We start from the raw sequence: 16028 nt of genomic DNA, 5'->3' as shown, positions 1-16028 counted from the left end.
GTAGCTGTACTAGCCAATGGGGTGAAGTTGCCACGGCACGGGGTTGCCGTTTCAATTGAGACGTAAACAATTTCCTGTAAAACTTGCCTTTGCTATGACCATGTATAAGTCTCAGGGCCAAACGCTTAAGCGTGTTGACATTTTTTACCTGAGTCTGCATTTGGACACGGTCAACATTATGTTGCCTGTCCAAGAGTTCGTGAAAGAACGGACGTAAAATTAAAAATAATTGATGGTCCTCTGCTATTTTGACGGGTCACGGTTTCTTTACTAATAATGTCTAATACAGTTTAACTTGAGGAGATGCAGTGAATTCTCTGAAAGGCGATTCCTTAGAAGATTTTGATATTCTGTTTGGATAATCATCTTAAAGAAGCAAAGTTCAATACCGATATTTCTTCATAGTCTCATGAATACTGGCCATTTTCAAAGGTATCGTTTTAGAGACGTGGTCGTAAAGAGAAGGATCTTTGTACTAGCATAGGTAAAGCAAAGCTGTCACTCAGATGAAGACTTGATGACGGACTAGAAGATGTCAGACTTCACATTTAAGAAGGGAATAAAGCCTAAGATGAAAAGCAAATTTATTCACTAGATTATTTTTAATTGTGTGTTCCCTTATTGCTCAAGTTAACATTCTTAGCATATACTTATAACATCTATGCTACCTAATTCACATCGTAAATGCATAGAGATAGGATAAAAACATATAGATTAAAAAGAAAATTATACAAATTTCGTGGATGTTCAAAGATTTTAAGTTTTACTATTTATTTTATTTTAAAACTTTGCTATCCTCTCTTATTTTCCATTTCCGGCCAGAATAAACGCGAACAGATTTGGTTTTGCAAATTGAGCTTGCAAACTGTAAGTATTTAAGTTGTGGCTTATAGCCAAGAGGAGAGAGACTTCTCGCTACCTTACCTCGCGCGCGCTTCTCAGTCAGCTCCTGTCTGCCTCTGAGGCCAGAACTTAGTTCTCTTTGATACTTGAAGACGTATTATAGTTTCCCGCATTCTGCTCACTACATACGTAGAGTTTGAAAAGCCAATCCCCGCGTTACTAATCTTTGTAAAATATCTGAATTTAGTTCTTATTTAATTAGTTAGTTTAATTTCTTATCTTCCACGTTTCAGACCATAAGTACTGATTTTTGCATCTCGAAGTGCGGGAACGGCTGTAAACTGTGAGAAATAAAGGGTAGTTAAACCCTTTCCATGTGTGTCGTATCTTCTACAGTTGCACGAACATAGTTTTAAGTAAACTCCCTGTTCCTACTCAGGACTCCAATTATGTTTGCAAAGGCAATTAGAAGAAATAGTAGTCCTGATAGATGTACTTTTAGACTAAAAGGATGCATTTCGTTACATTTGGGGATCTATGTTCTTTAATAATTATTTAGTTGTCTTCAGTTAAGAAACTGCAAACAAATTAGTTTCGAGTTATAAGACTAACATCAGCTTTAATTTCAAAATTATGTCGCTTACGTTTTAAAACGTTTCGTTACGTTTAAAACGTTTCGTTATGTCGCTTACGTTTTAGAAAATTTAAAAGTAGATTTTAATTGTATCCCCCCCCCATTCCTAGAAAAGAATTCTACTCCCTTCTTTGGAGAGATTAGGTTAGATTTCTTAATTGTAGTAGTTAATTGTGAAAAAGAACTTAGAGAGAGCTATTTTCTTAGGGAAAAAAACACTCGAAGACCTAAGAAATCCACATTGAGCATGAATATTATGCAAAGAATTAAACGAATAATTTTACGCACAGATAAAGAAATCAAACAATCCTTCACTTCTTAAACTAGTACCTCTGTTCACATCAAAGGCTGAATCACAATAACTGCATGAGCGTAATTAGTAGATAGGAATTTGATCTGACATTTATTGTGGGACCAGTATTTGCAAACGTTGACTAAAAGACTTCCCTTTCATATCTGCTTCTTTTGCCGCCATTTTATTTTGTTATATAACATGATCTGAATACATTTTACAGCTGCACAGTAGAACTATTGTAAATGAATTAAAAAAAAAAAAACTTTAAAAAAATCTGAAAGGTTTCAGATTTTAAATTACGCCTAAAGGGGCGTTCTTTTAACGTTTTGTGTGTTACATTTAACACACAAATTTTTATTTTTTACGTACTCAAACCATAAAAATCAGTTAAACAGCAATATCGCAAAATAATTTTTAAATGAGCATATCTTTAGAATTTCCGATGCAGAGTCTCGCCGGCGCTGGAGATTTAATTTTTTTTATTTAATTTTATTTATTTATTTATTTATTTTAGTGTTGCCATTGCTTGTTATTACAAACGGGCTTTGTCCCTAAAGGACTATTGTTTTCGTTTTGCGATTTTGCGATCACTATAAATGTCCGTTTCACTTTTCAAACTGTTGCCACCAAATGTTAGAGTTTTGCATTATATTTGAAGAAATTAAAAATGAAAAATCTACATAAATGTATGTCTATTTCTCGCATTGTGATAAAACAACGGTACATAGAGTCATCGAATTCTGAATGCCTTAACCCTCCTACGAATATGGGCATGTGGAAGACGAAATTTGGAATTTGATCGATTTCATATTTTGTAAAACATTAAACGAATTTTTGAGTAACAAACTCAACGATTTGAAAGCGAGTAATGGCAACACTCTATGAGGGGGGGATTTTTTTATTTCCAGCGCGCGGATATGTGTATCGGAAATTCTAAAGATAGGCTCATTTTAAAATTATTTTGCGATATTGCTATTGAAGTGAATTTTATGGTTTAAGTGCGAAGAACATGATATTAAATAAATAAAGGTACACACAAAACGTTAAAAAAACGCCCCTTTGGGCGTAATTTAAAATCTGAAACCTTTCAGTTTTTTATTTATTTATTTATTTATTATCATTTTGAAATCGTTTGTTTTTTTTTACTCAAAAATTCGTTGAAGTGTTACAAAATATGAAATCGATAATAAAACTAATTTCAAATTCAAATTAGGGCTTACACATGCCCATATTCTATGGAAGATTACGTTATTCAAATTTTGATGGCTCTATGTACCGTAGCTTTGTCACATATATACATACATTCATGCAGTTTCTTCATTATTTAATTTCTTTAAATATAATATAAATATAATATTGGTGGCATCAATTTGAAAAGTGATTCGCCGTTTATAGTTTTCAACGCAAAATAGTTCAGGGCAAATTTTGCCCTTTTGAACTAAAAATCAAAGGAATTGAACGAAAGGTGGCATTCTCCAGTCTTCGTCATTGTTTCTCTCGGTATCCAGATTCTATATTCTTTCTTAATTTGCTGTTGATTCGAAACGTCTCGGAGCATTTTGCATCATCTGATGATATTAAATTCAAAGTACATGCATTCGGTTATCATAATCTAGTCAAACAATGGGCAATGCCTTATGAGGTAAGTGATCATATATTTTCACTGTGTGCATTGTTATACGTTTGCAAGGAGACTTACTTTTCCCAGTAAAAGTAACAGACTTTTAATGCATTTCCAAAGGCTTGTATATTAAAAATGTAATATTAACATTATAGAAAAGTTCTGATATCTAGTATAAATTGTCGCTGTATTTATTTAGGATCCAGAAAGAAACGAAGGACCCAGAAATCTTCATGGAAGACCAGATGTTAGACCTCCTCCACCAGTACCAGGGCGCCGTCCGCCACAGCCTGCAACCGCTTTGACGAACGGAATAGTATCAAACTCTAACAGCCTGCCCAGACGGTACAAGAAGATTTTATATTCCAATAACGTATTTTTTTTCCTGATTCTACAGTAGTTAAATTTTAATTAAATATTCTAAACTGTCTATCACGAGAAGAAACTTGGCCACGCGTATACCACGAGGTGCCGGACTATCCCATCATCTCACTTGGGGTAAACCGAAACTCATTGCACCTGCTCTATAACAATGAAATTCAGATTCACTCATTTGCAAGTTTAAATATGTTATCTGCAGTGAAGTGAGCTCTCCTTCCTAATAGGCGAAATCAAGTCTCTTCTCGTGGTCGACAAATTATATTGCTCTGCATGTTCATCGTGCCACAGGCCAGCACACGATTACAATGTGCTGCTGTCACCCAATGATTATAGCCGCTCAGCCAGTATAGTGGTTAGCGTCATTGATTGCCGTGCCGAAGGGCCCCGTTTCGAATTCCGGAGAAGGAATGGATGTTTGTAAATGTATAATGGCTATACGGCATGGGGCACTCTAAATATGCGGCGAGCCAAAAGTCCTCTCAAGAGGTAGATGGTAGAGGAAGAGGGGTGGGACACCCTCGGACCCGCCCCCCCGGAGTGCTCTCCATCAAAATTGGGGAACGGAACTGAGCTAAGTCGCACTATCACCTGTAAGGTGCTCAAGGCTGTTGCCAACGGCAGGCTTAACCTTGCGTTCCTTGCCACGAAAAATTTCGTGGGCTTGGGCTGACTATAGGTCAGACAAGTGAGTATTAGTCAACAACAATTATTATTTGATAAAGTGATCCTAAAAGATCATTCATAAATGAACCTTCTTTCATATGTTGCCAAATGATGAAATTACCCTGTGCTCATGTTGTCCAGCGATCGAAGATGTCAGGATGAACGGCCAGCGTGCAGAAATTTTCAATAAATGCTGTAAAAAAAAAGAACCTTACATAAAAGAGTCTGAATACTAAGTTCCAACATTTAACAATGTTGGACGTTTCACTACGCTGTTTAACACCTTTGCATTTTTGGTCATTTATATACTGCTACCTGGAATTTCGATGCCAGCAGATTACTTTATTTCCTTTGCAGTTGGGAAGGCGGTTACATAACTTACGACGATGTTTATCTACCATTTCCAGTACTTATTTTAGTTCTCTTAAACATTCTGCTATAGAAAAAAACGATACATTCATTCTGAAGAGAGCTGCATTAAGCGCTCGTGCCACGAAATCTGGAGCTCTGCTGCATATATTAGCTTCAGAATTACTACAGTTATCCTAGTAAGTTATGATCCAAAGAACCATAATTGACATAATGAGCCATTCGGTGTTTCTTCTTAATACGGCACGTCCTTAAATATGCATGGCTTAATCTTTGAGACTATATGGCTACTGGAAGTATCAACCAGGTAGCTTTTTACAGAAAGTTCGAACTGCTCGCAACGTACACCTTGAAAATGAGGTGGGAACCGTTGTCTTAAAAATTTTAATTAAATATTCTGAATTGAGCCGAGTACTTCAATAAAATATGGCATTCTACAAAATAAAACTTGTTTATTCAAAATTCTATGAACCATTGGTGTTCATCTATAATGAAATAACTTTTATCGCTTTGTCCTCTATAATTTTTAATGATTTGTGTATAACAGTAGCCATTTCATCGAAAGGTTAAAACATCAAAATAAGCTAACTAATAACAGTTACACAGAATTACACATTTCCTCACAGGACATTGACCATTCATAACATATCACCACATATTCGGGCATCGCGAAAAACATCATTAAACATGCGACGATCCAGACCATTATATGTTTGAATGTGCAGATTGTTGATTATCCTATCAGACAGCTGGCAGCAGCGCATGTGCATAACTCGGCGGCAACTTGTCGCATAATAGAAAGGTATAGAAATGAGTTCGCCTTAAAGCAGATACATTAATGCGCAAGGTATCTTCGGTTTGGTTTGGTTTATTATGGTAAAACATGAGGGTTATTTTTTTAAGCCAAGGGATGATTTTGTGCTGGATTTTCTAACAGAAACTGACTCTTATCCACGGTACACACGCAGAAAACCACGAAAACGTCCACACAACCAGCACATCTGCCTGAAATCGAACCCAAGTCGAACTACTAGTATTCAGTGACCTTTTAGCCGTTGGTGGGCTCAAAACATCTTTAAGTAGGCTGGAATATCACGTATGCAATGCTAATATTATCGTCAATATTAACCCATCCGTTTGATTTATACATATATATTCTCTGGTTTGGTGCTGTCCCTGGCCGTTCCTCATCCAGTCTTGGAAGTTTTATTCCCATTTTATTCTTAAAGGGGAAGAAATCGCTAATTCTGTACCAAGTTGAGCCAGATCGAGAAACATCCCTCTCATTTCATCAGTATAAAACGGAAACTCCATGCAGCTAGCCTTTTTTGGCTGGAAATTGAATTCGGGACGTACTGCCAATATTTTGCCATCTTACACATTCTTATCGCGAGGATGAAGATTAATAGGCCACAAGTCCCTTCATTAAAATCTATAAAATACTACACAGACAATCTATATCAGGGGTTCTCAATCAGTTGAGAACTCCCCCCTAAGCTTTTTCTAAAGAAAGGAGATTTTTCGTTTTTGCCTGAACCTCTTCAACTAAGGTAAAATGGCTTCCCTTTAAGCAAGATTTAACTGTAGGAAATAAAAAAGTCGTATGAAGGTGAATAAGGAGGATGCTATATCACCATTATGTTTTTGCTGGTCAGAAACTGCTTGACAAATAGGGCCGCATGAGCGTGTGCATTGTCCTGGTGCAACAGCCGTCCATCACTCCACAACTATGGTCTTTTTTCCTAATTTTTTTACGAAGTCTTTTTGCACTTCAATGTAGTAATGTTTATTAACAGTTTGACCACTGGGAACTCACTCAGTCTTTAATGTCGAAGAAGACAATTAACATTGCCTTGAATTTTGATTCTGACACGTCTGCTTTTGGGGGTCTTGGGGTTCCTGGAGACTTCCACTGCATCGACTAGCGCTTATTTTCTGGGTCCTAGGTAAAAATCCATGTCTCATCACATGTTACCACAGATTCTAACAAATTTGGCTCGTTTGCAAAGCGTTCTAAAATGCCCACACACACGTCTTTACGGCACTGTTTTTGGTCATGGGACAGAACTTTTGGAACAATCATTCGCACAAATCTTCCTTATATGTAATTCGTCAGTTAAAATGCATCGAACAGCTTCCCTGTCCAAGTTAACCAACTCCGCTACTACACGAACTCTTAATCTTCGATCACCCCGGATCACATTACGAACTTTGGCAATGTTTGGGTCAGTAATCGCTGACCTTGGGCGCCCTGCACGTTTATCATCTTCCACACTGTCCCTTATGTCATTCAAACACACGTGCACGAGATAATGTTTCATCTCCATAAGCCTCGGTTAACATTTGAAATGTTTCCGTTGCTGATTTCTTAAGTTTCACAATAAATTTGATATTGATTCGCCGTTCGGATTTTACATTAGTCAGTTTTTCGGTAGAATGCAGTTGCACGTGTTCACTCAATGTAGCAGTACTCCCAACTGGCGTGATCGGTTGAGTTGAAACTGGCCGCATGGATAGAGGAAGTGTGTACGATGACAGCAATAAAACAGTTCTTGCCAATCCCACTCTTTTTTTAAGCTACACACCTCTCTCCTTTTTTTTTTTTTTTTTTTTTTTTTTTGTGTGTGTGTGTGTGTGTGTGTGTATGTGTGTGCGGCTAGATTTTTTTCTTTGACCCTCTTTACCTCTATCGTATTTCATTAAATATTGATTGGCTTAGTTTAGCTTAGTTTATATGATTATGGCAAAGCACCCAAGGGCTATCTATCTAGGGGCAGGGAAGCTTTCATAGAAGGCTTTCTGAGCGAAACTGGCTCGCATACGTATTACAAATGAAGAAAACCACGAAAGTGCCCATGCTGTTAGCACTTTCGCCGGGATTCGAATCCCGGGCCGAACAACCAGCGTTTAGCGACTCTACCGCTTGGCCGCTAGTGGATTATAAAATATTGAATAATGGCTGGTATGCTTGACCATTTTAATTCCAAGTTAGTTAATTCCAAGTCCATTACATGGACACTAAAAATGCAAACATTGGTTTTCTGAGGATAGAAAGATATGACGACGTGTTAAAAAAAAGTGAATAATAGTGAAAACAAAAATAGTGTGTGTTGGGGGGGGGAATGGAAGATTATCAGAGGCCAAAACGATCCGACGTAATGTAAATAGGCAATGTGGAAAAACTTACTTTTCCCGAAAGTAAAGACAGTTGCAATGTTAGATTTTACGTTGTACGTTGAAGAACTTTTGAACGGTTGAAGAATTTTATGCTATAATTCATGAGGTGCACTTATGAATAGATGATGGTGGTAGAAACAGAATGTTAAAGGAACTTTAAAAAAAGTAAACAAATATTACTACTGACGAAATGAGGATTTATTTAAATTAATGTGAAAGTTATCAAAAAAAAAAATCAAAGGTACCCAAGAAAGAACTTGTTGTTAGGCCACTGTTGTTTCAAGAGATGAATGCAAGATGCCAGATTGTCATAACTGAAATGCAGTCGCAACCAAATAATGGCTTGTCTATTATATTTATATTTGTCTATCAGCTTAAATTTGTCTATCAAGACCACTTGATGAATTTCATACAATTGCGTGACCTAAAAACCAAACGTGCAAAATAGTTTGCGTATCACCTAATTGAAATTTTTACTATATTTGGAACCTCCCCCCCCCCAGTGTAAGTGACAATGGCTGTGAATTCAATAACCACATCGTAGAAGAAGCTTGGGCAATGTGGCCGCTCTGAAAATTATGCAGAAAAGAAACCTACAAACAGCCATCTTCAAGGTTCGGTTGAGCGTGCAATGTAGGATATAGAAAAACTGCTAAATTCTTTGTTGGATAGTAATTAAACCAGTAAATGGTCCGAATGGTTAAGCCCTGTACAGAAAATTAGGCATTTCATGAAAGTATTCCGTGTATTCCTTGCGAAGTAATGTTTGGGACGCCTGTACAAAGTAGGTCTGAAAACACCTTTCCCGAGCGACTGTACCGAACATCTTGGAACCGAAAAAAAGCTTCAGACATTAATCGAGACAGTTAATAAAGCTTTCGAAAACGCGAATAGCGAAATAGAAAATGGTTCTGGTGAGGCAATAACGATCCATCACAAAATTATCCTCTACCTGAAGTTAATTTTGAGACTCAAAAGGAAGATGGAGCAGCAGTCCCTTTAATCCAGACAAATATTTTAAGCAGCAAGGACAAATAAGGAAACACAGAATAAATGCTAAAGAAGGTTTAAAATCACAGGGCAAAAAGAAAAAAAAACTTGAGTTTCAAATTTTAAATTAGCTTCTGGTAAAGTTGGTCACGCAGTGAAATTACGTGTACTAAACGTTGACAGAAGAGAAAGTGATCCCCGAAATTTATTAGCGGTGATATTATACGGTTAAAATGATGAATTTTATCAAAAGTCATTAGAAAGGCAGAAGAATCTCTAAATGTGACAAGTGTAGCGGAGAAGTACGGTATCGCTCACAGCTTTGTTTCACGAGCCTGGAAAGCATTTCAAACGGCAGGAACAGCTTTTCGAGCTTTCAGCAATGGTCGTGCACGAGCAACAATAGCTGTAGACGACCGATATATTATTCTGCAGGCGGCAGACAGCGAGATATATCGTAAGGCGCATGCAACGGCCTGCTGAACTTCCGATATCACATTTTTAAAGATCCAGTTAGCTGCACAAATGTGATCTATATGCACGACGACCAGTATGGTATGTGCCGTTAACTCTTGCTCATGTAAGGCGGTAGTTTCTGTGGTGGCGGGAACACAAAAACTGAACACAACAGGAGTGAAGTCCAGTGCTGATGAGATCCGATTCAGTCTGACGAGAGATTTTAGATATATACATATCTGATGAGAAAAGGGAACACACAATCACCCCTCCAATATTACTGAAAGGAATCGTTTTCATGGTTCCAGAGTTCTCGTTTGGGGTGGTATGATGCTTGGTAGCCTTACTGACCTCCACATCTGCCAAGGCGGTTCAGTCACCGGTATCCGCTATTGTATCAAGGTTCTCTTGCCTCACGTGGGTCTGCTTCAGGTGCTGTGGCCGAGTAGTGACAGCTGAATATTGGTATTCGATCAAGGGTCGGATCCCAGGTCATAGATCATTTCTATATCGTTTCCATGATTTTTGCAATGTATAACATTATTTATGAATCCATTTTTCATCAAAAATTTCTTCTTGAAGGATCCTGTCGTCTAGAAGACAGACCTCATGTACTTTCCTTTAATCATCTACCTATCAACCTACTTGTGCCTATAAATGTGATTTTCTGAGTTGTCGCATTCTCTTCCGAGCTTCTAAAAGCTAGGAATCTTCTAAAAGCTACACATCGAACTTGTATAGTCAGTAAAATTTTCAATGTTTTTCATTTTATTAAAAAACTAGATACGCAGCCTATGATTTTAATCGCAGATTATAGCTGGAGATTTAAACTAGAATCCAAACTGATGCCTATGGGCGTCTTCATAGTTTTCGCAGTGAATACGAATCAGCTTTCCTTCTCTTTACAAAGATTCCTGTCTTTAAAAAGATAGCTTTCGCTTGCTTTCTCATAATCAATTCAGCCTATTTGCACCCGTCAATATGACGTGCAGAGATTTGCCTTCATATTAGTTATTATTACATATTCCTTCACGTCATATTCAGGACTGAAACCTTAGAGCACTAACCTAGAACTGGATAAAACTAATAGATCATAATCAGTAAAATTTTAATGCCTAGCAATGTATTAGAATTAGATTAATTTAATATTTTCATTTTCATATTCTATTAGAAACTAATTAAATCATTAAATCATTAATCAAGTGATATGCGTAGGATTAAGTCTCGGGATAGGTATTAAAGCGTTCGATATCCATTAATTTTTGTAATACTTCCAAAATATAAAAAAAAAGAAAAATTTGCTGTCTCACCTTGTGGGTTTACACTTTTATTCTTCAATTCTCTTTCATGGGATCTGTTTTCAAAAATTACCTTACTAGAAAAAAGGTAATTTTGGGGAAGCTCTCACGTGTATTATTTTTTCATGTGTAATTTATAAATTGTTAGAAGATATTATAGCTTAGTTAAGTTTTGTTCATCTCTGATTTAAAATAAACGTATACAACATTTTGTTTATCAAAAAATTTTAAACAAAATTCTTTTTTTTTTTTTTTTTTTTTTTTTTCAGCGATGCCAATGGATTACTAAGACGCTGTTATCCTATGGCAATTAGTGGATCGCCAACTGTTTCCAATGGTTATCCTCCATCTTCTAAGTCATCTGCAAACGGATCATCGAATTATGAACCAAGGTACTCAAAAAGTGGAAAACTGTGTCCTCGTCCTCTCAGCCAAGGATATGAATCCCGTCCCATGCCAGCTCCTGTAGTTATGCTTCGAACAGGACCCCTTGGTACTTACCCAGATGTTGAAACACTAAAGCGAAGCGAAATGTCTTCTTATAATCGACACCAAGAAAGGAATTATAGTCCAGGTCCAAATGATTATGAGAGGCAACATCATAGAGTATCGTCGCATGGAGATATGTCCCAGCAGATTTTTGTTGATACAAATTCATATGTAAACAGTCAACCTGTTATCTCTGATCACTTGGCTATACCTTATCGTATACCACAAGTATCACCTAAGATGCTTAATGGTGTGCAGCAGTGCAACAATGATGTAAGAAAAGAATTGCCGTCAAATTCAGGTCCTCGTTCGCAGCCTTCGCCATCCGTCGGTCGTCAACAAAATTCTTCTTCTTGTTGTAATAGCACAGGTACTTTTAAAAATCAGCAACTCTTGGCTTGCTCAAGACCGGCAGAATCAATTAATTCTCTTGATCGTCGAAGTCGTCGACATCCAGAAATATCTTCAGGACAATATAATGAACACGGACAGTTGTATGGGAACCATAACGCAATCTGTTCTGATCTTAGTTTAGGTAAAAATTCTGCACCTTCCGAATCTAGAAAGCACCAATTAATCAATGATGATGGTGTTATTTATGCTAATCACCAGACTTCTTTTCAACCAGTGAACAGTGCAAAAAATGACCACTTGTCAGAGCAACAGAGAATCTCAACAATGCCTAATGGTTTGCTTTACGAAAAGCAACATCCATCTCGCCCATGTTCTAAAAATAGTTTAAGAGGAGTCCAAGAAAATTCACTTGATAGTAATAGTCCAGTTTATGCTAATCACCTTGTAGGTAATACTCTGTATAATTTCAACCAGTCGATTCAGGCGCACAATCAGCAAGGGTGTCACCAGACCCCCGCTAATTTTGCTGATGTGTCGAACTCTCGTACGAGCAGAAATCAAGAAACAGATCGTAATAATCATCAACTTCCTCCTCCTGTCGCGCAGAAACCGCGACCGACACTCCCACAGCCATCAGAAATGATTATGGTAACTGAAACGAGGGGATGGAATGGACAAGTAAATTCTTATTCTAAAGATGTCGTGAAGCCAACTCCTCGCTTGCCACGCTTTGCAAATGGCTTGATCGCTTCGGGTACTCAGTTGACTACAGTACCTGCTTACCAGTGTGTGATAAATGAATTATCCTCTCATAACTTGCCACACACTTCACCCCATGGCATAGATTCCTCATCATTGCCTTTAAGATCAGGTTATGATTCATCATCAAGCTCTGTTCGAGACTTTTGCCGACAGTCCAGCAAATCGGAGAGTTTAACAGATCACAGAAAGATGAATGATGGTAAGTTATTTATTTATAAAATAATGAAATTTTTAAGTAGTTATTGATAAATTAATAACATGAATATAGATGGATTTATATACCAATAAAGAGGATCTTCCAACTTTAAATATTCACTTTAAAAGGAAAAGTATTATCTGCTTCTCTAAAAGATCAGGTAAATTATTAGATGTTGTATCACTATAAATGGGCTATAATGTATTTTTTCGCTCCTTTCCGCATGCTTTCGTGGTGTAATTGAATGTATACTTGATGCGTGTTTGAGATGTCCAGAGTTCGATTTCCGGAGAGAGCTTCGCTCATTTTTCATGTCTGCAGCAGCAAGAAACCCTGATGATTATATTAGGCAGTGTAAAAGATATTAACGAAACAACAATATGTGGAGATGCAGCATTATTTCACAGTTCGCCGAAATTTCAGAGCTATCGAGCTGCTAAATTATTAATTCTTTCTGGGTAAGAAGATATAAAATAATGAATTAAAAGCAACACACGGGAACTTAATATGCATGTATCTATTAATTTATGGTGTTTATTCATTTATATTCATTGCTTATAATTAGTAATATATTTATTTTCAATTAATGTTTACATTTTCACGAACCTTTAAGCAAAAAGTTATATAATTTTTTTGCAATATATGTTAACTAATGGATAGTATGAAAAGCTAAGTAGAACGGAAAAAAAAAAATTAATCTTTGAAAAATATGAGCAGAATATAGTCTAAAAATGATTATACTACAAACAGATGTCTCATACTGCTATCAGTTTCACGTGATACAAGCAATACGTATATCACGTGTCGATCAATGTATGCTGGTCAGTGACTGAATGCAATGCACACCTCAGGACTGGATTATTTAAATTATGGCAAATCGCTCAAGGACTATCTGCTTAAGGAAAGCGATGCCTCCGTAGAGAACCTTTTAAGAAAACTGGCACTTATTTACCTTATACGTAGAAAAGCTACGAAAACTGCCATGCTCATTGGCCAGGATTTAAACCCAGATCAGGCTACCAGTATTAAGCGGTTTTATTCTTCAATCGATGACAGTGGCATCACTGCAGATCACCCGCAGCGAAAAAAGCAATGAAAGCAATAATAAGTGTATATGCCAATAAAGAAGATAACCTACATACGCCAATAAAGCAGTAATCAAGAGCTTGAAATCAAGGGCTTGAAATCAAGAGTACTAAGAAATAAAACTTAACTAATACTTAACTAAAAAGATATAGCCGAAGCTATCAAAATTCTAAGTAGTTGACCCCTAAATATCAACTAAACTGGCGAAGCTATCAAGGGCCTGAAATACGGCCGAGCGTAGTAATAGCTTAAAGAGAGTATAGCCAAATGACAAACGCGTGCCAGTCAGAATTTTTGGCTCTCCAATGAAGTCAGTGGGTATACTCCAACTGCGCGAATCAAAATTTCTTCGCCCATTTTCTGCCGAGGAACTACAGGATTACAGTTTTACTTTTCGAAACCAATTGTAGCCAAGAGGAGCAAATAAAAGGTATTAGTAAAACATACATATTAGCATTACAAACATCTTTCATTAATTGCAATATTAGAGAAAAGAGTATTATAATAATATCATAAATTAAATAACTATAAAGCATACCAATTGTATTTTTTATAAATCACATTAATAAGAGTCAAGATGTCTGAACTAGACTGGAAAATTTAATATAGTTCACTGGCGGGCAAAAGATTATTCGGTAACTCAGTGTGTTAAAGTGTGCTAGAAGTATTTTTTGTTAATTAAAGTAATCATGCAAATGTTTGTAGAAATTAACAGTTACATTAAAAAAAAACTTAGCATGAAATCTGTTATAACATTATTATTATGCGTTTGGAACACTGACGTATAAATTTAAATTATTATGCTAAGAAAACTTTTCTAAAATTTATCTAGAAGAAAAGAATTAGGTAAACAATACTGCAAATTAATATAATCAATCAGTCCTCTCAATAAATAAAAGCTTATTTTTTTAAACAAAAACTAGAAATTGGGATGCAAAAGTTTGTGTAATATACTTGGAAATATCTGAATATATAATTAATTAGAAACGTATAACTAAATTAAAAACACGCTAATTAACAGAAACATTAAGCTTAATTTCATTCAATCTAAAACAAGCAGTCGGTCAGGAGTTCCGCATAACTGAAGTTTTATTGCTATTTTACGTAGATTTGCGTAGATTTACGTATATTTACGTATATTTTACTTAGAGGTAAAATAAAAGTTGCACTTTTGGGCAAGTGAATAACATACTGTAGTCAACAGGAATTAAAATATAGTGGTTAAAAATATGACTCCTTGTCAGAAGGTATGCATAGTTGCTATCATGGAGGTAGGAAGTTAGCTTTTCTTACCTTTCTTACTTCCATGGTTGCTATAGCTAGAGAAATTGAATGATTATAGAAAACTCATAAGTTAAGCGCTGCAGTGTGATAAGAAAATTCTGGAATAAACATGTTAAGAAAATTAGATGGAGAAATAATCCTTAATTTATTGATATCCATATAAACTCTATGCTTTTGGATAAAGTTACATATAATTTGCACCGAGGTATCCATCACAGAAAACCGAGTTAATCTCCAATCAATTAATAATCGAGTTAAGGTGTTAGAAACATCTTTTGTTAACTCGAGTTATGATGCAAGAATTTATAAAAATTATCATTTAAATATAAACTGGCATAAATAAAATACAAAATATATAAATTCTACATACATGAAAACTTAAATACTATGCAACAATATGTTAAAAAGGAATGTATTAAAAGGAACTGAAAATTCCAAGATATGAATATATGGGAGTTCGAATTTTTTCTGTTAATTATGAAAATTCTGCAGATGCTCATAATTATCAATTTATTAATTAAATGTGTATTAGAAATTAAATGTATGGCAAAGTAGATCAGTAGAGTAACTGGAAAACAGAATAAATATTTAAACGTTTCTAATATTAAAATATGGAATTTGTAAGAAAGTTAAATAACTTTAAAACAACTTCAATGATTAAAAATGGAAAACTTAAAAAGGCAATAATATTAAAAAGGCTTAATTGCAATAATATTAGTGTGAATTTAGAACCACTTAGAAATCCTATTTTTAGATTTGATAAAGTGAATTTTTTTTTAATTAAATTAGAACTGCTTACCTAAAATGGTAAATTTGAAAGTTAAAACCATTCTGCTATCTAAGAAGATTTGTTAATGTTTATCTAGACAAGAAAACGTATTGAAGGTGTGCTACAAATCTGATATTTGATAGGTTGAGTATGTATCAGTTTTATGTACGTCATTAATCTGTGAATTTTATCATATTATAAGCAGCTAATATATATAGCTATATATACAGTTTATATAAGCAGCTAAAATCTACAACTTGGAAAGTTTTAAATTCTTATAGAGAATAAAAAAGATTTGGCTCATTATTCTTTTAAGAATCATAAAACTTTAAAATGAATGTAAAAGAACTTCATTTTTACT

At 35.6% G+C, this 16028-nt stretch overlaps 1 protein-coding gene across 6 annotated transcripts in view; it reads left to right on the top strand.

Moving 5' to 3' along the window:
* The window catches only part of LOC118199544 (uncharacterized), a 123325-nt gene that overhangs the window by 82996 nt on the left and 24301 nt on the right, over positions 1–16028 (top strand). For all 6 annotated transcript variants that reach the window (XM_085815029.1, XM_035371434.2, XM_035371431.2 and 3 more), the window contains 2 exons: positions 3593–3738; positions 10997–12531. In XM_085815029.1, the coding sequence (XP_085671155.1) occupies positions 3593–3738; positions 10997–12531 (1681 nt within the window). The remainder of the gene's footprint in view (positions 1–3592; positions 3739–10996; positions 12532–16028) is intronic.

This window comes from Stegodyphus dumicola, chromosome 4 (assembly GCF_044657685.1).
Source record: "Stegodyphus dumicola isolate Sdum_Otavi_A_Nest chromosome 4, ASM4465768v1".
Classification (NCBI taxonomy): Eukaryota; Metazoa; Arthropoda; class Arachnida; order Araneae; family Eresidae; genus Stegodyphus; species Stegodyphus dumicola.
The sequence above is the reverse complement of the archived record's forward strand: the minus strand, read 5'-3'. Positions and strand labels throughout refer to the sequence as shown.